The sequence below is a fragment of the Anas platyrhynchos genome, chromosome 18 (genome assembly GCF_047663525.1).
Source record: "Anas platyrhynchos isolate ZD024472 breed Pekin duck chromosome 18, IASCAAS_PekinDuck_T2T, whole genome shotgun sequence".
NCBI lineage: Eukaryota > Metazoa > Chordata > Aves > Anseriformes > Anatidae > Anas > Anas platyrhynchos.
In genome coordinates this window covers 4,308,461-4,330,485 of record NC_092604.1, presented here as the reverse complement: position 1 = coordinate 4,330,485, position 22,025 = coordinate 4,308,461, and the positions used below count along the sequence as shown (strand labels likewise).

Below are 22,025 nucleotides of genomic sequence, written 5' to 3'. Positions count from 1 at the left end.
GCCTTAACAAGGACAGGCCTGGACATACAGCCACACCTAGGGTTTTATTTCTAACAGGGACAGAGTATTTTCATCCCACAAGCACACACAGCTACTCTTAACTCAGTTACGTAGATTGGCAACCTTAGGCACAGCAGCTCCAGCTGCTGAGGCACAGCAGCACACCGGGCTGTGCTGGCTCAGCAGAAGGGGACCTGTTACAATCCCACTCACCTGATGAAGGGCACTACCTGTAGCTGCTGGAGCTGTGCATCCAGCACTGCAAGAGCTCACACATCACAGGGGACAAGTTAGCAGTGTTGGCCCTCTGCATCACATGGGAATATTTGCTCATGGCAACTCTAAGTTCAAGCAAAGGATCTCCGGGAAATGAGCATCCTACAGCTTCCAGTTTCTGTAAGAACCATCACCTTGGTACCTCTGCACAGGTCAGGAAGACCCTGGGCAAGACCTACTACACACAGCATGGGACAAGGACAAATTAAGCCAGTCACACTGTTTACAGACAGCTTGGTGTTTTATTAAGCATTTAAGGTGTTACAAAAAACCTTAAGGAACCTTCATTTGGCAACTTTTCTGCACTCTTAGCTCTGTTGAGAAAAGCAAATACAGCTCATTAGTAAAAAGCCCTTTAGTAAATAAATTAATACAGCAGTTTCAGCTAGAGCTGGATACTTACAGCTGGGCACTCAATCACCCCATTATTGATGTCATCAATGATATCATGTGGGTGCCTGCCATCAATGCTACAGCCCACAGACTGAGCAGTTCCAAGAATCTCCTTAATTGTCCCTGTAGTTAGAAGAAAGCTCATCAGTGCTTTAACACAGGAAAAAAAAAGCCAGTATTCTAACACGCTCAGCTGTATAACACTCCCTTCCCTTAGAGGTCTGCAGCTACAGGGTTCAGAACGGGACAGCAGGCAGTTGAAGCCAGTTCTGGTGTGCTCATTTCCAGAAGCATCCAGAAAAGCCCTTTATATCTGTTACAAGCAAGCTTGGTGCCCAGATGGTTGCTGCCTACTACTCAGCCTCATACAGTGATGAAAGCAGGTACTGTATGTAGCCAGGTCAGGAATGCTGAGGTGAGTCCTGACACACACCCGTACCCTGCACTGCCTCCATCAGGAGGTAAGAGGCTGGCTGTGAGGTTGCTTGTGTACTAGAGCTGACAGTTCAGTGTCAGAGCAAACAACGTGTAGAAGGAGCTTTACCACCAGAGCCATGGGGCCATCCCAGGAATCAAACCAGAGCCTGAGACACTCAGATCAAGCAGCAGGAGGACTCAGTACAAACCCCTAAGACCAGTACTTACCTGACAGCTCTCGAGCCAGGGATCTGTGCCTCATCTGCCGAGCAATGTTCACTATCTCATCGAAGCTGACACTGCCATTGTGCTTTACTGTGAAGCAAAGCAATGACACAATAAGCTCACTGAAGCACAGCACACTTCCAGCTCCCCACACTCTAATAGAGAAGCACCATTCCAGCACTCAGACACACAGAGACCAGAGGTTATGATCTACAGTGGCACCACCATAAAATCTCCTGTTCCCAGCCTTCGGCACAAAGTTACCCACCAGAATAACTCTGTTTCCTAGGTTGGCATTTACTGTCAGCTCACCTCTGGACTGTACTATCACTGCATTACAAGGCAGGTACAGTGGCGGGTGGCTATTCTAGTTGTCTTGAAGGTATACAAATTTGACCGTACACGACAAGCGTATCCTGCTGCCCAAGACAGCCCCCTGGCACTGGTCTGCCAGTTTATACCAAACAATCTAGAGGCAGGTATATGCTCCCTCTTAGCACCAAATGACATTCGGAACTAAAACCAGAAGAAAACTTACTGTTTTTCTGCTTCTTCCTGTCACGGGGGGGCTCCTTCAGAGCTTTGATAATCAAGGCAGAGGCAGAAGGAACAACTTCTATCTGAATGAAAAGAGATTAATTCTTTTTTCCCCCCCATCTCAGCAGGTAAATAATGCAGATACTTGACCTAGCAGTCAGTGTCTGGGGAGCTGGCTGCTCAGAACACTGCATTTCAGTCAGCTCAGTGGTTAGCACGCAGCCACGTGTACTGGCCACCATGTGGCCTCCTCCCGTGAAGCAGAGGCTTGTTCACAGCCGTTCGGCACAGGCCTCTCCACAACCAGAAGAGAACTGCTTCCTGGGCTGGGGCTTCCTCTCAGCTCACCACTGGAATATACCAGCCACTGAATTCAAGACAGGTATAGTGGCGGGTGGCTGCAGGATGAATTTGGGATTTTTTTTTTTTAATATTTTTTTTTGTGCTGCTTGACACATTTTTCTAGGTCAAATGCTTTATACACATACAGAATTACTGCATCACTCATGCCAGGAGCACTCAGAAGGATCAGACAGCTTAGTTTTTGCCAAGGTCTTCCCTGAAGACCCCCACACGGCTCACCGCGTGGAACTCATTTTATCCACCTCGGAAGGATGAAGGGCTGAGTCGACCCTGCCGGGATTTACGCTTGTGGCTGGGGCAAGCAGAGCTCCTTCCAGCTCAGCGCTTGCACCACGAAGCCATCCCTCGTGGCATCGAGTACCTGAGCTTGCCTGTTCTGGATGGTCAGCTTCACCGTGATCCTCAGCCCCTTCCAGTCACCCGTGGCCTTGGCGATGTCATCGCCGACTTTTTTGGGGGACTGCGAAGAACGGAGACGTTAGAGACAAAAAAATAAAGCCCGGACAGCGGCGGGGGGGCACCGCACCGCACCCGGCCGCCATGCCCGCGGCTCCCCGCCCCTCACAGCCCCGTCACCTACCAGCCCGAGGGGTCCGATCTTGGGGGCCAGAGCGGAGGTGGCGCCGACCTCCCCGCCGGTGCAGCGCAGGTACACTGCGGGCACAGCAACGCCTCGTCAGACCGGGACGCGCCTCCCCCCGCTCCCCCCCTGCCCACCCGCCGCTCCCCGGCCCGCCACGTACCGACTTTCACCTCCGTGGGGTCGAATTTGGGCGGCATGGTGGCGGGGCGCGGATGGCTGCGGATGGAGCCGTTGCCTCACGGCGCTGTGGCAGCGAAAAGGGAGAGGGCCGCATGGCGGCGGTGGATATACCCGCCCGGATCTCGCGAGAGGCCCCGACCGCTCGCGACATGGCGGCGGGGGCGGTGTCATGGCGGGGAGGGGGCTGTCATGGCGGGGGGGGCGGGGCGCGGCATGGCGGAGGGGAGCGGTGAGCGGGGCCGGGCCCGGGGCTGTGGGGTGGGGAGGGGAGGGGATGGCGGACCCCCGGGTGAGGGAGCCTCGGGGGGCTCAAGGCGGGTGCTTGAGGGGCTGCTGCTGCTGCTGTCCGCGGCTTGGGGCCGGCGCTGAGGAGCGAGGAGGAGGAGGAGGAGGAGGAGGATGAAGGATGCGGGATGAAGGAGGCAGCGCAGCGGGGCCTGGCACCGGGGCGGGCGGCCCCACACAGCCCCGGCGGCTCTGCCCCCCCAGGATGCCGCCTCCCTGCCTGCCCCCACCGCCGCCTCTGTGGGGTCCGGAGCGCTTTAAAAGTCGGAGTGGAGCTTTTTGTAGGGCCGTGCTGCGATGTGGTTATTATTATTATTATTTTTTAAAATTACAGCTTTGTTGTCGTTTTGCTCTCGATGTCCAAGCAGCTGTAAGACGCAGGGGGGGCATTGCCCAGCCCGGTGTCCCCGCCCGTCCCCAGGCACCTGAGGGCTGCAGCCCGTGGGTGCTCGCACACGGCTGGGGGGGTGCCGGCCGGGCACCTGCGGGCAGTGCTCTCCGTGACGAAAATAAATCAAACTGCAGTGCATGAACTGTGGGCACACGCCAGCTTCTCTTCATCGACTGACGAGTGCTTGTCTCAGCTCTGCAGAGCCAGTGTCACAGGGAGGAACAGCTTTGCTGCCTGCGGATCTCATGTGTCTTTACATTGAAGCGAGTTTTGACGTTTAATCCATCTAATAAGTCTCTGATCCTTCATCTTCTGCCCCAAAGCGGTTCTTTCCCTGTTCGACTGTCTATCCTTCAGCCTTCATATCTTTTTATTTTCTTGGGTGAAAATTAAATGATTTTCCACTGTCCATGTGATTAATAAAATGTGTCTGGCTGTAACAGAGAAAGGTAAGAAGGGACAAGGAGACGCGTAAGTCCTCAGCAAAGTGTTCTTCAGCAATCTTATTGTTACCTTGCTGCATGTGCCCTTGTCCTGGTTTCTCATGTTTAAATTTCCTTCTTTTGTTTCCATCTGTGATGTCGGACCTTTGTTTGTGGCTCCTGATTGCATTCCTGGATTTCCTAACTGAATCTCCTGACAATTACCTTCCTTTCTTGCCTAATCTTCTGATTTTTTCCTCTTACCCATCCCTTCTGGCTTGCCTTGACTGGTGAGTGTTGACTCCATGGTGAGCAGAGGCAGTGGGGGCGGTGAGGGGGCCGCAGTGAGCGCTGCACAGAATCGTAGCGTTGGAAGGGACCCGCAAGAGTCATCGAGTCCAGCTCCTACTTGGGACATTTCAGTAGTTTGAATGTATTGAAAAGGTAACAAAGTGGGATGCCAGGGAAAGAATCGTGAAACTGCTGGAGTCTGATTCTAGCACACTGAATTATTTTTTTTGCCACCTGCTGCTGCATCCCTTGGCTTGTTCTGGTAGATGAGTGTGACAGCAGTACAGTGAAGCAGGGCAGATCTTTGCCTCTGTTTCTGGAATGAAATGGTGGCCAGTTCCTTGAATCCATGTAGGCTAAGGTTGTATCTTGCTTTAATGATAAGGATTTATCTACATAAAACTCTTAGTTTCTGGTAAGGCTCTCCTTGCGTGAGGAACAGCTCTGACTCTCCTGTGGCTACATGCTTTTCAGTGTAGTTTGAGACCAATTTGTAGCTGCTGAGCTGGCAGAGAACAATCATTTTTATGTGTAACACGAGCTTTAGTGAACACTAAACCAACTCCATTGTGAAGCTGTGCCGTTTGCTGGTGACACATTTGGGGGACATATTGGTGAAATATTGGTTCTTTTGTATTGCTTTTTAAACGATGTTTTAAAAAGTTATTAAAAAAAATAATAAAAAAAACCCTTCCAGTGCAAGTTGCATAGAGTGTGCCTCGACTTGGGCTTTTGGCAGCTGTAGCTCCTGCCTAGGCCATGCAGTGCTGATCCCCGCATACCCCGGGGCTTCCTGCCCAGCCGGTAGCTCCCCCCTTCTGGGCTCACTGCTGCAGTTCTGCATTTCTCTGCCTTATCCCACTCTTACCCCCAAGCTGGATTCAGTCCTACCTGTGTTAGCTCTTTGTGAAGCCCTCGTCCAGCAGCAGTTCCAACTCTAACTTTCTGCATTGCTGGTTTCTGCCCAGTCTCCCCATTTTTTGTCCAGCCTTACTTTTCTGCCGTTCCTTCAGAATCTGCCAGCACACTCCCTATTTCTCCCCTGCTGAGTCAGAGCCTTCTTCCAGAATCAACTCTGATTTCTGTTACCCCTTCATCCACCCCCAGGTGTGATTTCAGGAGGCATCTTAGCTCAATCTGTTCTTTCCTCTCCTGGTTCAATTTCTCTTTCTGTTACATTTGCATCAGCCCACATCTTTGCATACAGTCTGGTTGAATTGACAGAAAAACATTCTCCAGCTCTCAGTCCCACAGTGACCCGTTTTGGGGAAGATCTGACTGCCCTGTAAGCCCTGGCTGGAGGCAGCAAATGTGTAGGGCTGCAAAGGGCAGGAGGAGCTCAGCTGGGTGCTGGAGACACACAGCCTGGGTGAGGCGCAGGAGCCCAGGGGAGGCAGACGGCTCACCCCAGCACATCTTGGGGACAGTGATAGGCTCTGGTTTGTAGTCAGTTTTTCTGAAGTTAGGTTATTTTGGCTTTGCAGGCAGCTATTAGACTATTGGAAATTAATTTTGCTTTATAGGCCTATTAAAAATGTGACTTTAAGTTATTGATATTTAAGCAGCGTCTCTTCATGTTTTTGGGTGACTTAGATAGAAAAACTATTGCTGTGCAACTGCTTCTGTGCAGAAAGCAAACGAACCAAGTGTTTTGTTAACTTGAGATAACCCCTGTCCTAAACTTTAAGGTCCTGGCCTCTTACAGTAGAGCTGACAAGCAAAGCAAGCTTAGCTTGGGTGTCCTGACTCCTGCGTCTGTCCAGAGCCCCAGGGAACCAGTTGTCATGGGCTGTGTGATGTGCCAGAGGGGGCCCTGCTGTAGCCAGTAGTCATGAAGTCCCCTTCCAACAGCTGCCTGTATTCTGGTCTGCATTGGGGTCTTGCCTGGTCTCACCTGCACTGGAAGGTGAAGGCAGCGATGTTGCTCTCAGTTAGCAATTGTTCACGTTTCTAACCTAGCTTTATTCTATATTATTTTACAATTGCTTATTATTGTGCCAGAATTTGTCCTAGAGTGGACCCAGTGTTTTCCTGATCACTCAAACAGCCTTTGTATGCGTTTCACCTGGTCTTAGTTTATCTTGTGCAGAGATGACAAGACCCTCTGCCAGTCTCAGAGGTGTTTTTGTGACTCACGTTAACACTTCTGCTGCAGAGGTGTGATGGCTCTGCCTGTTTGATCAGAACAAAGAAAGGCCTAAACAAAGATAACTGCTGAGGTGATTATTATTTTTTTTTTCATTTTTAGGGTGCAGTTCTGTAGTCCAGGTTCCCTGCAAACACGTGCTCCAGGAACCACCAGCCTTTATTTGTGCTGATAGTTTGTGCCATTGAGACGGAGCTGTAGTCACAGCTGAAGATGCCGCTCTTCTTCCGTAAGAAGAAACCCAGTGATGATGCTCGGAAGCGCCTTGAATACCAAATGTGCCTGGTAAGCAATGTTGACATCTCTTCTGTTCCCCGCACCTAGTCCTGGATGCACAGTGAGTCGGTAGGCCCCTCACGTTACCAGTAACTGTATTACTGATCCCACCAAGTCTGCAGGTTGTGTCCCTAGCATATGTCAGAGAATTCCTGCTTTCCTGGTCTGCCCTTTCCTTCCCCTCCACATGTCCCCACCGTGCTACTTCTTTCCCTCTCTGCCCCTGTGGTTCCATGTAATGTCCACCCCACTACATGCCTCGTCCCTATCCAGGACCTCATCCATCCTTTCTCCTCCACGCCACTTCACTATGACAGATCTCCCAGTTTGCCTTTCCTAGCAAGGATCCTGTGCCATCTGCCTTCCCACCATGCTTGGCTTTTCTTGTGACCCTCTTTTGCTTTTCATTATTATTTCTACCTGTCATTCAGAGGACTAACTTGTTAGACACAGCTGGGGCGAGGCTCAGCTCAAAGACACTTCTGGTTATACTGACAGCTTTTGGTTGGTGTCATCAGTGAGTTCACTAACTGGAGGACTGCAGATGTACTTACTGATAAGGTACAAGTGTCTGTTCCCTGTTGCTCTTTCCTGCTTTTCTGGTGTCTCTGAATCCATAGAGATTTGTCTCTATGGATTTTTTGCCACCGATACATGAAATCTGGAGTGGTCCACATGTGGTCCACACCTAGTAAGAGAAGTTATAAATTCAATGTAAGGTTTCAAAGATAGACAAACACAAAGTGTTTTCCTGGACTAGCATTTGGCCAGGATTCTCTGGGGTGGAGCCTCAGCAGGTTGCTGTCATGCCAGTCAGGTCAGCAGAACTACCTGTCTGACAGCAGCCACGGATTTAAAGCAATCTTCTTTTGAATTATTTTACCTATTCTGCTGTAGGAACATTGCACAGACCAGTGCTGTGTTCTACCCCAGAGGCAGCTCTATTTTACGAACGACAGAATTATTCCTTGTTGGATGTCAGTAAGGCAGTTTGGAAAGGAAAGCTCTGTTACATAACAATAATTAAAACAGTTTTGCTGTATTTATTCAGTTTGTAGGGTTTCTGTCCAGCTCCTGTGGGGATGGAGAGGAATAACTTCATCAGTCTATTCTAGGATTCGTTCTGTATTGCATATACATAATCTTAGGTCAGAATATCAAGTTCTGAAAACTTACTGGAGGCACTCCCACAAGCAGGTTTTATTGCCTCATACAGCATCTTGTGAAATGACTGCAGAGACGTAATGCTGCTCACAGCTATATTTGTCCAATTTCATTACTGTTAGCAGCTGCTTTGGGTCTGTCATGGAGAGCCACTTTTCACAGAATCACAGAATTTTGAGGTTGGAAGAGAGCTCAAGATCATCGAGTCCAACCTCTAACCTAACACTAACAGTCCCCACTAAACCATATCCCTAAGCTCTACATCTAAACGTCTTTTAAAGACTTCCAGGGATGGTGACTCCACCACCTCCCTGGGCAGCCTGTTCCAATGTCTAACAACCCTTTCAGTAAAGAAGTTCTTCCTAACATCTAACCTAACCTTTTGTCCAGAAGCAGTGAATCCTTGCTTCTCCTTAGACAGCAAAGTTGGCTCTGCAAGTCGACTGGAAGCAGAAAGGCAACAGCAGTTATCTTTGTTTCTCCATGCAGTGTGGAAGGTCCATCATCTGGGTGAGACACACCAATGACACAAATGGCTCTTCACAGGCTAGGAGGGCACTGCTGTGGCTCATAGCAAGTGCGTCACTGGTGCTTGAGAACCCATCATTTCCATTCTGTATGCTTTCAGTTAAAATTGCAGAATTAGGATGTGATTTGGTTCTTCATGCAGAAATTCATTCATAGCACCAAGAGTTGTTTTTTTTTTTCTGCACTTTGGCTTCCTGGTTGCTTTTGATTGCTGCATTTATAGCAGCACCCCCGTTACTCCTGGTGGTTTCATCAAATTGCCTATTTGCAGCAGAGAACTGTAACTACATTTTGTAGAGAGGGGCCAGTTGAGTAGTTCTGTCAATATGCAGCAAGAAGCCATTTATGTCTGCGTGTTCTAACTCTCCGGATGCACATCTTCTCTTTCCAGGCAAAAGAGGCTGGTGCCGATGATGTTCTTGACATATCCAAATGTGAACTTTCAGAGGTATGTTCTCTACAACTTCTGATCTTAGCTGACAGGTCTGATTTCTCAGTCTACTCCTTGTTACCTTGTATTATGTCTACAAGCTTTGAGACAGAAATGACCTTGGGCCTGCTTCACTTCTTACTATGTGTGTTGAGTTCTGTCTTTCAGGCATGGGCTTCCTCCTCTTTTTCATCCTGCCCTATTTGATGCTTCCACACTAATTCTGTATTGGGAATCCTTTTTCATTTGACAAAATGGGAAGGGCAGAGCAGTCTCAGACGCTCCCTGGTATGACAAATTATGGTAGTCACAAGGAACTTTTTTTGCAAAAAGCTAACTGTATTTCTAAGTTAGAGCTACAAAGTCTGCCACTTGCACTTATTTTCTCTGTAAGTGCAAATCCCTGGTTCCAGGCTTCTGGTTAAGGATCAAAATCTCACTTCCAGTTATGCTTCTGTTATTGTAGCCAACTAAATTAGAAACGAGCTGGCTACTGGAGTGTGAATGGTTAGTGACAGATTGCCAGGCCTTCAGTGGAGGTGCAGGTTTGCATTCTGGCAGCTAGGCAACCCTTTTGCCTAGGAAGCCCATTGCTATTTGACACCCAGTTTCTATTTATTTATTTATTTATTTATTTATTTATTTATTTATTTATTGTTTCTAAAACATTTGTACCTGTGCAGCCTTTTGTCACAGGATGCCTTTACCAAGCAAGCTACTAGATACTGTATTGCTCTTTGAGGAGAGATTTGGGATCATCCGGGAGAGTATAGCTGTCTACTGTGCAGCATGAAATGGCTTTGCTGTCTTTGGGATGTTTTGTTCCAAGATCAGAAGCCAATGGCATCTTGTGTGTAGGTTTGTGAGCTGCGTGGGACAGTCTGTAAGCCAGTCTGGGTAAACGGGTGGCAGACAGAGGATGTGTACTGAATTAGTTCCATTCATAGCTGCAGCTGGTCTTGGATTCCAAGCTGCTCCTTTTGGATTGGTACCCTAAAACTCTGTCTTGCTGTTTCTTTTTAGCCTTAGTAGATTAATAAATAATGCAAGCCATGAGTTTGGCCTTAAAATTAACTCTGAAATTAGAGACAAGGCAATGATTTAGCCAATAGCAGTTCATTCTGCAGAGCAGGTGACAATGCTCAGAGCTGGCACGGGCTGAATTTGCTGGAATATCACTTCTGATAATCATTTCTGATTGCCCCTCTCCTGCAGAGCCTAGCACACATGAAGACACTCAGTCCTGATGTTGCTCACCTTTGTCACTTAGCCCACTGCAGCGTGTTTGCCAAGGTTACAAAACCATAGAATACATTTATGTGATGACCAAGTGAAAATATGCCTGAACTCTTGAGTCATCGGTACATTGAATATTAAGTCACACAGGACCTGGACTCCTGCCTAAGCCTCAGTCTGTTCTTAACTCTGCGCTGAGCTGTCATGTTGTGGAGAGCCACTACAAGATGCTTAAATGGAAGCTAACCAGAAAGTGCTGGCATCCTGGGCCAAAACAAGTGGCAAGAAATTTTGAGTATGATGTGCATTTTCATTAAAAATTATTCAGACTTTACCGGTGGATACCATATAAGTGCTTAGAAATATAGTATCTTGTGAAGTCTGATGGGACTATTTTTTAATTTTCAGGTTCCTTACGGGGCCTTTGCAACTTGTAAAGTCTTGCAAAAAAAGGTAATGTTACAACCCAGTATTGTTAGATAGTTCTGTTCTTATGCTTGAATATTACTGTTATATTTGAAATAACTGCATTTGGTTATTTATGTGTTGTTTCAGAAGTTTGCTTGTGATGCTTTTGGCCATTTGTACGATACGAAATTGAGAGCTATTTGGGCAGAACTAATCATTTGTGTGTGCTTTAGATATAATTTCTTTCATGAAAGATGAGATGATTATTTCTATCTTAGCCTATCTAATGATTTGGATTTCTCATTAAAATAACTAAACTCTTGTTTAGATCTCACATTAAATGTTTGACCTATGAAAATCCATTTGCTATTTTACTATTTTGGGTGATACTGAATAAGATACTGAACTCTCATGCAACCTCTGCAATTAAGTCTTAACAAATGTGCTTGTTCTAGACTGTGGTGTCTCTTGTGCTCATGTGTCAATGAGATTTTTCCTCCTCAGGTGCTGATTATTCATACAAATAATCTTACATCTTTAGTACCAAAGTCCTGTAGTCTTCTGAGTCTCATAACTGTGAAGGTAATTGTGACTCTTAACTGTTAATTTGCAACTTCTTTTCCTTGCACTCTAACTGCATTAACCCCCCCAAAAAAAAGAAATCTTCCTGTCTGACTGTTGTTCCCAGAAATTGGTAACAAAATGTGAAACCTTCCTTTCCTAGGATTACAGATCAGCCACCTCCAAAGTAAACAGACAGTGGTAGCTGAGTGCTTTGTCTAAAATCGTAGGCAGTCCTAGGATTCAGTTATCCTCTGCACTACCTCACACTTCGCCCCTCAGCAGCCTCTCACAGCAGTGGTCAGTCTCGATGGAAAAGCCAAGAGTGGAGCATGTTGTGGGGTGGGTCCCTCTCCTTCTGTCACTGGTGGGTCACTTGAATGTGAACGAAACTGGTGAAGGGGGACAGTGTGTGACAGGGCAGTGTCACTGTTCCTCTCATATAATTGGTGAGGGCTTTCAGCTCCACCACCCTTGTGCTGTGTTTCCACAAGAGGCAAGATCATTCCAGCAGATCACTGCCCCCCAGAGCAGGATACCTCCAGGGGTAGTCCTGCTCTTTCCCTGTGCTGGTGCTGGTATTGGTCCTTCCATGGAGCAGTTCAGCTCATTGACCCTGCAGAAAACATTTTTTTTTCTGTCAGGCTGGTTTCTTGGGGATGATTTAGCCACCTGGCTCATCTAGTTTTGTGGAACAGTTCCCTTGTTGTCACTCCTTTCCCTAGTTATCTGTTTCTTTTTATTAATGTATAGAGGCTGGAATTCTCGTAAGATCTGCAAGAGTTAAGAGTTAAGTGCCTATGTCTCATTGAAAACTAAAGCCACTTTTTGAAGCTCTGTTGGAAGACAATAATTTTCATTGCTTGATAATTCATGACCTTTCATTCTAGCACCATAGCTTCTTTCCCCAGCATTGTCTGGTGAAATTATCTTCTCTTCCAGGTTCTAGATCTGCATGATAACCAACTGGCATCACTTCCTGTTGATATTGGTCAGCTAACATCTCTTCAGGTAAAAGATTTGCTCTATCCCAGGTGTCTGTAAAAGGCACATTAAGAGACATCATGAATATGGGGTTCTACTGCTGTTTGTTTTATAATTAGCTACACTTTAAATGGTAATCCTCAAAGCATCAGATCTGTGTCACTGCCTTTATTGTTGCTGTGTTGAACTGGCTTGTTGGAGAGGGAGACCAGGAGAAGAGCATGCTGAATTATATAGTCCCTGCTTAGTGCAAGGGCTGTTAGTCCAAATAGCTCACACTGTGCCAAGCAAGGGCTGTGAGCAAGTGGAGCTGGAGATTCCAATCCAGTTGGATTCCTAAAATATTCAGATTTTACCATTCTCCTTGGTGTGATTATGTTGAGAACTCAGCGCAGTGTGTCACAGTGCTCCTCTGAGGATGCGCTCTGTTTGGGGGCACACCTTTGGGTGCATGGCATTACTGTTCAGTCACTTGCTCTCCTGTGTGCACTGGGCTCGGGGATTGTGGCCTGGGAGGAAGGGACACTCAGCTTTCCCGTTTCTGCATCTGCATTCAGCACCTACTTTGGCTGTTGGCTGTGAATACATGCGGTAGCTCGATGTATCAGTATCCAGGGTTCTAGAAAATCAACTCTCTGGGTTTTCAGCCTATGGATCTAAGCAGTATTAATAGACATGCATTTTTCCTTGTCAGATGATTAAGGGTTCATTCTAATAGCTTTTTAATTCTTATAACCTAGAAGGCAGTATCTAAAATGACTTTCAAATTGGTCTTCTGGGCCTGAAGGTAGTCCCAACAGCATAGATGTGTAGAAAACCTGAGAATTGTATAAATAATATCTTGAATATCTTTTCTGTTAATACCTTAGGTCCTAAACCTTGAACGAAATCTCTTAAAATGTCTTCCACAATCTATAGGAGATCTTGCCCAGCTCCAGATCCTCAATGTGAAAGGTATGGTATGTTTTGTCTTGGTGCTCTGGGCAAAGCACCATTTATTTTCTGGGTTGTGTTGAGCTGCATTAGGAATTATACTTTTGAACCAAGGCAGGAACCAAATGGTTTACATTATGAATGTTAAAGAAGAACGTGAGACAGATTTCAATTCAAAAATTTCTGTGAGTTATTGGGAATAACTATGGTTGTTTGACTGCTTCTTAACAAATAAACACACTATCTGCCTTGATTTCCTGGCGTATGGTTCAATCCACGGCTCTTGGGTCAGACAATTATCATCAGATGATAATTTCATTCATCCTACTGCCTTTTTTCAAAAGAGGGTTTGTTGGGTCATCATGCCTGATCTCAAGAGCCAAAAGCTTCTCTGTGTGCCTGCATGTTGCCAGCACTTTAATGCCCAAGCTGACTCATTTCTGCGATGAGGGCTGTGAAGAGGGCTCAAGGCACACATCTTCGTTCAGAAGCATGAGACCCATACAGAGCTGGGCACCCAGAGCTCAGTGCTGTGAGTCTGTGTAACCTTCCAGGTTTGCACAACCCTAAAACTAAGGTCACAATTGTATCTTTTTTTAAGACTCTTGGACATTTTCCCGATACACCATGCCATAAATCTGGGAGAAAAAGGAGCCTTTGTTACAGGGAGTTGTTGCTGAAACAGGGAAGAAGGTGGAGGGCAAGGAACTCGGAGGTGTGGCTCAGCTTGTTGCTGTATCCATCTGCAACATCTGGCCTCTGACCTCTGAATTTGCAGTCCCACATTCAGTTCTCTTTCTCTTGTCTCTGGGATTTACACTGAAGGAGGGAAGGCTCCATATTATGAATATTCTCCTAGTAAAGAGGACAAATGGAGTCTGTCACAGTGACCTCAGCTGAGAAGGCTGTCTTGGCTTGTGGAAGCGCTGCTGGATCTGTGCAATTGGGCTGTGTACAAGTTGATTTTGATCCTCACTTGCCTTGGTTGGCAGTGGCAGTATTTGGAGTCCTGGTGTGCCCTATGACAACCCCATCCCTGTACCAGAGTACAGAAAGTGGCTCACAGGTGTCTCTTACAAGTACAGTTTGATGTTCCAGTAGATGAACGTGCTGGGTGCAGCTTTGGCAAGGGTGCATGGCACTAAATGACTTTTCCCCCTGTAGGCAATAAGCTGAAGGAGCTGCCTGCCACTGTGAGTGGCTTGCGGAGTTTGCGCACTCTGGATATCAGCGAGAACCTCCTGCAAGAGCTGCCCCGGGTGCTGGCTCACATCCGCACACTGAAGGTATGCACCCAGCCAACTGTCTCAGTCTCTCCCCTGTTTGTTCTGCTGCAGGCTGCCTTCCTTCGTACTTGCTCTATACAACAATAACTTTAGCATAGAGAATAAACTTTTAGTGCCTGGGCAGCACTTATTGTAGGGGATTGTAACTTGGTTATTTGTGGTTCGTGGTGTCCAAAGTTAGTCTTGTGTATTCTTCTTGCTTTGGTCTTTTCTGATCACTTTTTGCCACGGCTTAACCATGGCAAAAGTAATCCACAGGGAATAAGCCTCCAAGTATTTTCTGCCACAGCTGCCTCTGAGAGCACAGACTGTGCCTGTGGACTCAGATTGACTCAGGCAATTTCCACCAAGGCTGATTCTGATTGAGCAGATTTCCTGAGATGTTTCTGATGAGGCTTTTGCCTCTGTTGCCATGATAGATCTCTGACTCACTGTCAGTCTCCGTAGGTTTCTGGATCCCTAGAGAGCACTTTTAAAATGATACAAGCATCAGGATTTTTATGGACATGTTGCCTTCTGGCTGCCAAACTTGTCAGCACTAAACTGTGCAAATGTCAGGCAACAGGGCTGACTCAGACACCAGCACCGAGGATAGGAATAAATGCTGTGCTGTCTTGAGCACACATTAGGCTTCACTTCTGCTGTAGGCAGTCTTTGAGATTAGGGATCTGTGCAGCTTGCATCCATGTGTTTCTTGATAAAGGAGTTCTTTTTTGGGCCTTCCTGCTAAGCTCTGCTCAACAGGAGGCAACATGAGGTCCTTTTGTTAGCCATAGGAGAACAAAGCAGAAGGTGGTCCTTCCACTGGTTCTTACTGGTACCCCTCTTCTCCCAGTGCCCTTTGCATCACCGTTCTTCCCGTGTGTCATGCTTAAAGGCTCTGGCACACAGCAATGTAGTAGAAAATGCCTGTAATTGAGAAGTGCTGTGCTCTTTTGTGCTTAAAGACAAAATAGACATGTTTGCATGAGGGGGACGTTCCACTGAAGAACCAGCTGAGAATTTCCTAATTCTCTAATTTCCCTAATTTCCTAAGGGACAGCAGAATTATCACTGCTCTGAGAGTTGTTAAACATCCAGCAAAAGTTCAATATAACCTTGCATTTATGTCAGATTTTAGGGTAATGTGAAATTATTACCTCATAAGTGAAATTCCATGGACCTGCAAGGCTAACTGGTTCTGTTACCCCAGAAAATGTGATCTGGCAGATTTCCTTTCCCTTTTAATAAATTTAGGAATTCATCCAGATGTGACATTAAATATTCCATCCACCTCCCCACCGTCTTTGAGAAGTCTTAAAGCTTTGTGGAGGAAAACACTGGCACTGTTAACACCCTGAGACAAATGTTCTGTGATTTGGTTGTTCCTGGGTACAAGTCAAATCTTGCAGTTCACTTTCCTGGGTCCCCAGCCTTGAAGCAGTTGGACTCCGGCTGGGCTGTGAGAATAAACTGGAGCTCTGTGTGTTCTGTTTTGGAGATGCTGACCCTGGACGCTTCTTCCATGACCTACCCATCAGCTGATATTTGCAGTGCAGGTACAGAGTCCATTCAGCAGTTCCTCTGCAAAGGTAAGCAAGAAAAGTCTGTGGATGCTGGTGAGAACTTGGGGGACTGTGCTGTGCTCTAATTAGGTGTTGTGGCATGTTCAAAGATTGTATTTACAAAGCACAAATATCAGGTTAGCTGTGCCTCAGGTGTTTTCTGATGCTCTGCACATGGGGCAGGCAGTTTGAGGAGTTATGTGTAAGTTCTTGCTGGCAGACAGCAAAACAGGAGTCCTTCACTGAGGCTTACTTCCCACTTGCAAACTGAAATTTATGATTGTTTTGTTAAACATCGGAACAGTTGGGTCATGGACTTTCTGAGTGACCATAAGAAGTCATTACCTCTCTGTGCTTTTGTTTTCTCATTTGTATTTTCTCCAGTGGGAGGGGTAGGCACTGCGCAGGCACAGCTGACCCTGCCTTGGGACTCAGCAGTCACTTGAGGTCCCTTGTAACCTTATTTTCTGTGAGAAAGGGTGTGAGCGCCTGTGAGGGCTGATGTGTTCCTAAAAGAAAGATGGAACCAGATGGGAAACTCAGAGGACAAAGACAATGTACTGTGAGTTTATAAAACACTGTATTTAATACAGGCAGGAAGGTCTGGCAGAGATTCTGTGCAGGAGAAATGCTTTGTCAGACATTGTCCTAATCCTTGACATAAAAGGATGGTCTGAACTTATTTTAGTGTGGGCAGCAAACTCTTTTGCAGCACCACCAAAGTGAACATGCCTGTACCTGTGTAAAGGAAGCTTTTCTCTCTGAGTAGGTCAGCAGAGCGCTGGCCCAGCTCCAAGTGCTCAGTCTGTTTCTGGAGGGAGTTCTGTCCTGTGATTTTAGAAGTGGGAACGGCACTCTCAGCTTCCTTGCTTCCCTTCTGCACAGCCTCCTGCGTGCTGGAGGTTTAATTGCCTTCCTGGTGGGAATGGGACGGCACCATCTCCTCTCACAGCTTCTTGTTGCTAGACCCGAGCTGAAAGCTCTTGTAGCTACCCATCGATACCTGGGGAGAGGGTAGTGAGAACACACAGGCCAGCCCTCAGTCGTGCTGCCAAGGAGGTCTTTAGGCACCAAATGCCTTGTTTTGTGTCTGGTCTCTTCCAGAGTGCGGAATTGCGTACTACCCTCCCTCACAGGATGCGCTCCCTGCGCTGGAGAGCGATGGAGGAGAAACGTCAGTGGATGGGGTGGACAGGACAGTGCAAAAGTACTTGGAGGAGGAGAACAAATGGCAGGTGAGGCTCTCTGCAGAGAACTGTCTCCATCCTTGGAGATATTCATAACTTGTTAGGACAAGGCCTGGAGCAATCTGCTCTGACTTTAAATTCAATGCTGTTGTGAGCAGGTTGGAGTACAGACCTCCGGAGATCTCTTCTGACCCATTTTTTTCTATAATTGTGCATATTTTCTGAGCTATGTCAGTTTTAATCATTATCTTGAAAATGATGCATCCAAGGGACAGTAATGACAGTGTGATACAGTGTGTGCAGCATGGTACCACGTTTTTAATAATGTCTTGGGGGAGAGCAAACTGCAGAAGCACCTTGTGATTCGCAGCCAAGTGTTGGATATCGCCAGCCCTTCCTGGGAAAGATGAGGCTGGCCTGTAATTTTGACAAGCTGTGTTAATTCCCGTGCTATTTGTCAACTACAGAGTAAATTTCTCTGCCCCTGGAGAAACATAAATGAATGGGCTTTGTGGATATGTTAATCTTCTTGTGCTTTTGGTTGATGTCTTTACTCAGTTAGGGGAAGATATAAAGTAGGCTAATAATGTCTACAAAAATTTGCTCCTGGGAGTAAATATTTGCTGTTTATTTTTCAGAACAAATTCTTGGACTATGAGAAGAGGAAGGTAAGGATGAAGCCCTGCAAGTACTTTGTCTGCAGAGTAGGGCCACTTCTATTTCTTGTTTTCCATTTCTTTATTTGTTTTTTTTCAGCCAAAACAATGTTTTGAGAACTGAGATCTTGCAGAACTCCCCCCAGACCTGCTCATTCCTCACCACAGAATGCAGGCAGTAGTGTGGGGAAATCTGTGACTGAGTTGTCTGACACATACAGCCCATGAGCTGCAGAGTCTCTCAGGAGTGAGCAGTTCCAGTTCTCTCCATTTTTGTTGTATGGGTTGGTGCCATGGGATGTTGGCTTTGTGACTATCAAATGAGTTGTGGGGAGTTTGGAGGCTGTCATAAAAAGAACAGCAGTCTCTGCTTCACAATTTTTGGGTTCCTGAGAACAGAATATTTCTATCACCTACTCAAGCCTCCTGTTTTGCCATTTGTCCTTCTCTCTGGTAGTTGAGAGGATTACTGTGTGTTGTTTTACATTGCCAGAATTTGCTCTTGTTTGAGAAGGAGCAGAGCCAGCAGTCTTCCAGTTTCTGGCATTCATTTTTCTTCTTACTCTTCTTAGGAAAAAAAAATGCAGGAGAAGCTGGAATTTGAGCGGCGCCTGAACATGGGGCAAAGAGAACATGCTCTGCTTGTTCAACAGATCAGCAGTCAAAAGGATGAGATACTGCAGACAGTGAGAGAGGTAGGTCTCTTTGGGGCAGGCACTCTGGCCCTGCCACTTGCTGAGGCAAGGCTGTGCTTGTTGCCATGGACAGACTCAAAGTGGAGTGGTGTTCCAAGTGTCCAAGCATGCAGAAACTTACCCTCTAGAGACAGCAGCTAATTCACTGCATTCAGTGTTTTTCTTCCACCTTCTCTCTCAGGTATTAGGGACACTCTTACAGTTACTTGAGAGGTGGGAGCAGTGATGTTTGGCTGTACAGATTGGAGTACTTCCATTTTTCATCTTTCCCACCTATAGTCTTTTTGGCTTCACAGGTTCTCTGCATCTCCTTGAATAAACCTTGAAATGATTCCTCATTTCATTTGGGATTAGGCTGTCCCAGCTGATGAGGGTTTTCCTTTTCATAAGATCTCCCAGGATCTGCCTGGGTCACTGCAACCAAGTTCTCCATTATCTGGCCTTGTACAAGACACTGCCCTGCCTAAACTGACCACATTCTCCTTTGCTTTTTTTTTCTGCTTTGGCCTAGGATCAGATGAGGCTGGAGAAGGGTCTGACAAAGCACCAGCGCCATTTGGAGGAGGAGCGCCTGAAACTGCTGCAGCAGTTGAAACAAGCAGAGCAAGGCATTGCCAGCCGTATCCAGAAGCTGATAGAGGACAATCAGAGGTAAGGCGGCCCCAGGGTGTCCTGCAGTGAACTCTGTCCACTGGGGGCTCATGTTATTTTGTCTCACTCAGAGCTGTTCATTTCAACCATTCTGAGTTTTAACAGAACTGATCGGTCCTGGTACTTGGGAGATCAGTGAAGTTTTGAGGGTAAATCCCTGATCCGGGATGTGTGCTGCTTCTGCATTCATCATCCAGCCTGCAGCCTTTGGACAGACCTTCCCAAAGGGCCTTCAGGCTTGGCTACAGAGCCAGGCTGTCCCTGCAAGCCTGTGTTGCACAGACAAACCCAGTGAAGTTGTATAGGCCTTTCTGGTGTCCTTGCTGTGGATACAGTTATGTTTCTTTCCTTTCTTAGATGGATTAGCTACACTGGTTTGGCTGTTTGCACTGGGGTCTGTACTCACAGGTTTGCAAATAAAAATACCAGGGTCCATATCTGTAGATGGTGTGTTGTTGAACTGACAAAATCCCATTTAAAGAAAGTGGAATTTGGCATCTCAGAAAAATGTGTCACACGTACCTGACATTCCTGCCCATGGCAGGGGGGTTGGAGCTAGGTGATCTTTCAGGTTCTTTCCAACCTGAGCTGTTCTGTGCTTCTATGATATCTGTGCTGCTGAAGTTTTGCAGTGTTGTGGAAAAATTCCTCATGGAATGTACTTATTTGAATGCTGGTTCTTAGGTACCGCTGACCTAGATACGCTGACACAAGGTTACCAGCCTGCTTAAGGCTGCTCTTCTGTGCAGGAGAAGCAAAGTTGTTCTCTGCCCCCTGGGGGAACAGGGTGTGCTGCTCAGCCAGATTAAAATCTTTTGTTTTACCTTTTTTTTTTTTTAGGCAAAAACAAAGTTCAGACATTCTGAAATCATTGGAGAATGAGAGGTAAGTATCTCAAAATTTTCTAGAAAAGGGACGAGGAGCTAGGAAGAGGGTTGAGATTTAATTGCAGAGCCATCAGTATGAATTCACTTCAAGTTAGGGGAAGTTCATTTCAGACCTGCTATCTGAAAGGTTTCCTGCTGCTTTGGCTGAAGCAGCTGGGTCTGTTCACTGTTGGAGGCAAGATATTGGACTAGATGTGCCTGGGTTTACCCAGTCTGGCAAACCCCATGGGATGGTGATTGCACCTTCTTTTCATCTCAGGTCCTAGCTAAGCAGTTTAGGAACAAACTCCTATATTCCACTATCATGGACCAACAGAAATCTTGTATCTGTTGGAAAGCAAAGCATCTACAAACATGGCCCAATGATGTGTACAGGCTGGGAGGAATATACCAAAGCCAATGCTCCCATTCAGCCAACACCTTGAGCTAGCTTTGCCTCCAATACTGGTTTTCCCCAACTCTCCCCTGCCTATATGATGTCCCCTCCCTTCAGCCAAGCGTTTGTGCTATGACACAGTGAACTGACCTGGCTGAAAAATAATCTCATTGTATGGCAGATAGTTTTTCAGTCAAACCAGTTCCTGATCTATTAAGTGGTGTTGTGTGTAATTGTGCTGGAATCAGAATGAGGAGGTGGGGATGGAGGCCAGGCTTCTGCTTTCAGTGTCATTACTCAAGTCAGCTTTGAAGTGACCGTCAAGCCTCAAGGGAAAAGAAAGCCAAACAAGGGGCTGGCATTGTGCTTGATGACAGTGTGTGCATGTTGCATTGATGTTCTTTTTCTCTTTGCTGACTTTCCAGACCCTTGCTGGGTCTTCTGGGATCAGTTTTCCAGTATAAAAAGCAATTGTTCCCATCGTTTTGAGCAAAATTTATGATTTCTCCCATAGACTTAGAGGACCTTTACCAAGAACACTTTGAGTCTCTGATGGGCATGTGGCTTTCCTGCACAGGTTGCTTGGTGAATCTGCCCAGCCTTTGGGCTCTGAGCTGGGCGGGCAGAGGAGTGAGATAGTGCTTGCTTGAAGGAGTGGCTGAATTGTTCTTGTTTATTTGCTAGAATAAGGATGGAGCAGCTGATGGCAATAACACAGGAGGAGACAGAGCAACTGCGCAGAAGGGAAGTGGCCTGTAAGTGTGGATAACTCCTTGGGGTGGTAAAAGGTACTAGAAAGACCCAGTTCCTTTGGAGGTGCACTGAAGAGGTGGTAACCACGTGGGAAATGCTGACACACACATCCTTGCATGCTGCTTGGTGCAGTAGGGCAGAGTGGCAGGGGGCAGCACATTTACCATAGCTGATCCAGTGCTTCCACCTGCAGCTCACTGCTGGGTCTCTGAGATGTGAGCTCTGCTCCTGGCGTAGCCAGAGCGTGTTGCACGAGTAGTCTAAGACTGAATGTAAGCCATCCCGTGTGCACACAAAGCACTTTATATTTTAGAGCTACCAAACAGATGTTAACTGTTTGGGTTCATGAGGCAGGAGGTTTATTAGGAGGTAAGCCACAATGGAACAAGGAACCATTTCTGCTTTTTACAAAGAAGAACAGATCTGGTGGGGTTACATGGGAAATGGTGTGTGTGTTTTCACCCCACGGGATGAATTGTTCACAGTGGGACAGGCAGGGCTGCAGCCCATCCAAGGGTCAGTGGCAGTGACTTGGCTCCTCCAAGCACTGAAGAGATTCAAGCACAGGCAGAGTGGAGTTCACTCATCTAATTTCCCAGTAAATAGCTACGATTCTTGTAGATGAATGAATCTGCTTGTAAATGAATTAAATGGAAAAAACTAGGACAGGTTGAAATGAGAGAGAAGGCACTGTTAATTGCAGGTTATTGTAACAGCAGTGGCAGATTAGTGTCTGTTCTAGACACCAGCTCCTGTTTCAGACTGACAGCACTTCTGTCTCCCAGCTGCCATGCAACAAATGCTGGCCGAGAGCTACAAGAACAAGCTCATTCAAATGACCTACGAGTCTCGTCGGCAAGACCTTGTCAACCAGGCCTGCTCCAGGTACAGTGGCAGATCTCTGGGGCTTGAGGTAATGTTGTTGTAAAGTCCCTTTCTTGCCAACAGTCCCTGGTGTAAT

At 46.7% G+C, this 22,025-nt stretch overlaps 2 protein-coding genes and 2 non-coding genes across 7 annotated transcripts in view; 1 reads left to right on the top strand and 3 right to left on the bottom strand.

Moving 5' to 3' along the window:
* Window positions 1-498: 498 nt before the first annotated feature.
* Window positions 499-3,114, bottom strand: RPL12 (ribosomal protein L12). Its single transcript, XM_027470578.3, has 7 exons — window positions 2,955-3,114; window positions 2,792-2,865; window positions 2,573-2,671; window positions 1,850-1,931; window positions 1,315-1,401; window positions 680-792; window positions 499-590 (listed from the first exon to the last, which is right to left on the bottom strand). The coding sequence occupies exons 1-7, from the start codon at window positions 2,989-2,991 to the stop codon at window positions 585-587; spliced, it is 498 nt and encodes a 165-aa protein (XP_027326379.1). The 5' UTR covers window positions 2,992-3,114; the 3' UTR covers window positions 499-584.
* LOC113845508 (small nucleolar RNA SNORA65) lies at window positions 1,546-1,670 on the bottom strand. The gene has a single exon (XR_003501099.1). It is a non-coding gene; the product is annotated as a small nucleolar RNA SNORA65 (small nucleolar RNA).
* On the bottom strand, window positions 2,115-2,243 carry LOC113845500 (small nucleolar RNA SNORA65). The gene has a single exon (XR_003501091.3). It is a non-coding gene; the product is annotated as a small nucleolar RNA SNORA65 (small nucleolar RNA).
* A 3-nt stretch (window positions 3,115-3,117) lies between the features above and the next one.
* The window catches only part of LRSAM1 (leucine rich repeat and sterile alpha motif containing 1), a 32,038-nt gene continuing 13,130 nt past the window's right edge, over window positions 3,118-22,025 (top strand). For 2 of the 4 annotated variants that reach the window (XM_038164881.2, XM_038164878.2), the window contains exons 1-16: window positions 3,118-3,203; window positions 6,612-6,794; window positions 8,869-8,925; window positions 10,552-10,596; window positions 11,056-11,133; window positions 12,055-12,123; window positions 12,966-13,050; window positions 14,194-14,315; window positions 15,796-15,886; window positions 16,964-17,094; window positions 17,685-17,714; window positions 18,275-18,397; window positions 18,909-19,048; window positions 19,889-19,933; window positions 20,996-21,066; window positions 21,850-21,949. In XM_038164881.2, the coding sequence (XP_038020809.2) occupies window positions 6,723-6,794; window positions 8,869-8,925; window positions 10,552-10,596; window positions 11,056-11,133; window positions 12,055-12,123; window positions 12,966-13,050; window positions 14,194-14,315; window positions 15,796-15,886; window positions 16,964-17,094; window positions 17,685-17,714; window positions 18,275-18,397; window positions 18,909-19,048; window positions 19,889-19,933; window positions 20,996-21,066; window positions 21,850-21,949 (1,259 nt within the window). In that variant the 5' untranslated portion in view covers window positions 3,118-3,203; window positions 6,612-6,722. Of the gene's footprint in view, window positions 3,204-6,611; window positions 6,795-8,868; window positions 8,926-10,551; window positions 10,597-11,055; window positions 11,134-12,054; window positions 12,124-12,965; window positions 13,051-14,193; window positions 14,316-15,727; window positions 15,887-16,963; window positions 17,095-17,684; window positions 17,715-18,274; window positions 18,398-18,908; window positions 19,049-19,888; window positions 19,934-20,995; window positions 21,067-21,849; window positions 21,950-22,025 lie in introns of those variants that run through there. The other 2 variants (XM_038164880.2, XM_038164882.2) reach the window with 2 other exon arrangements.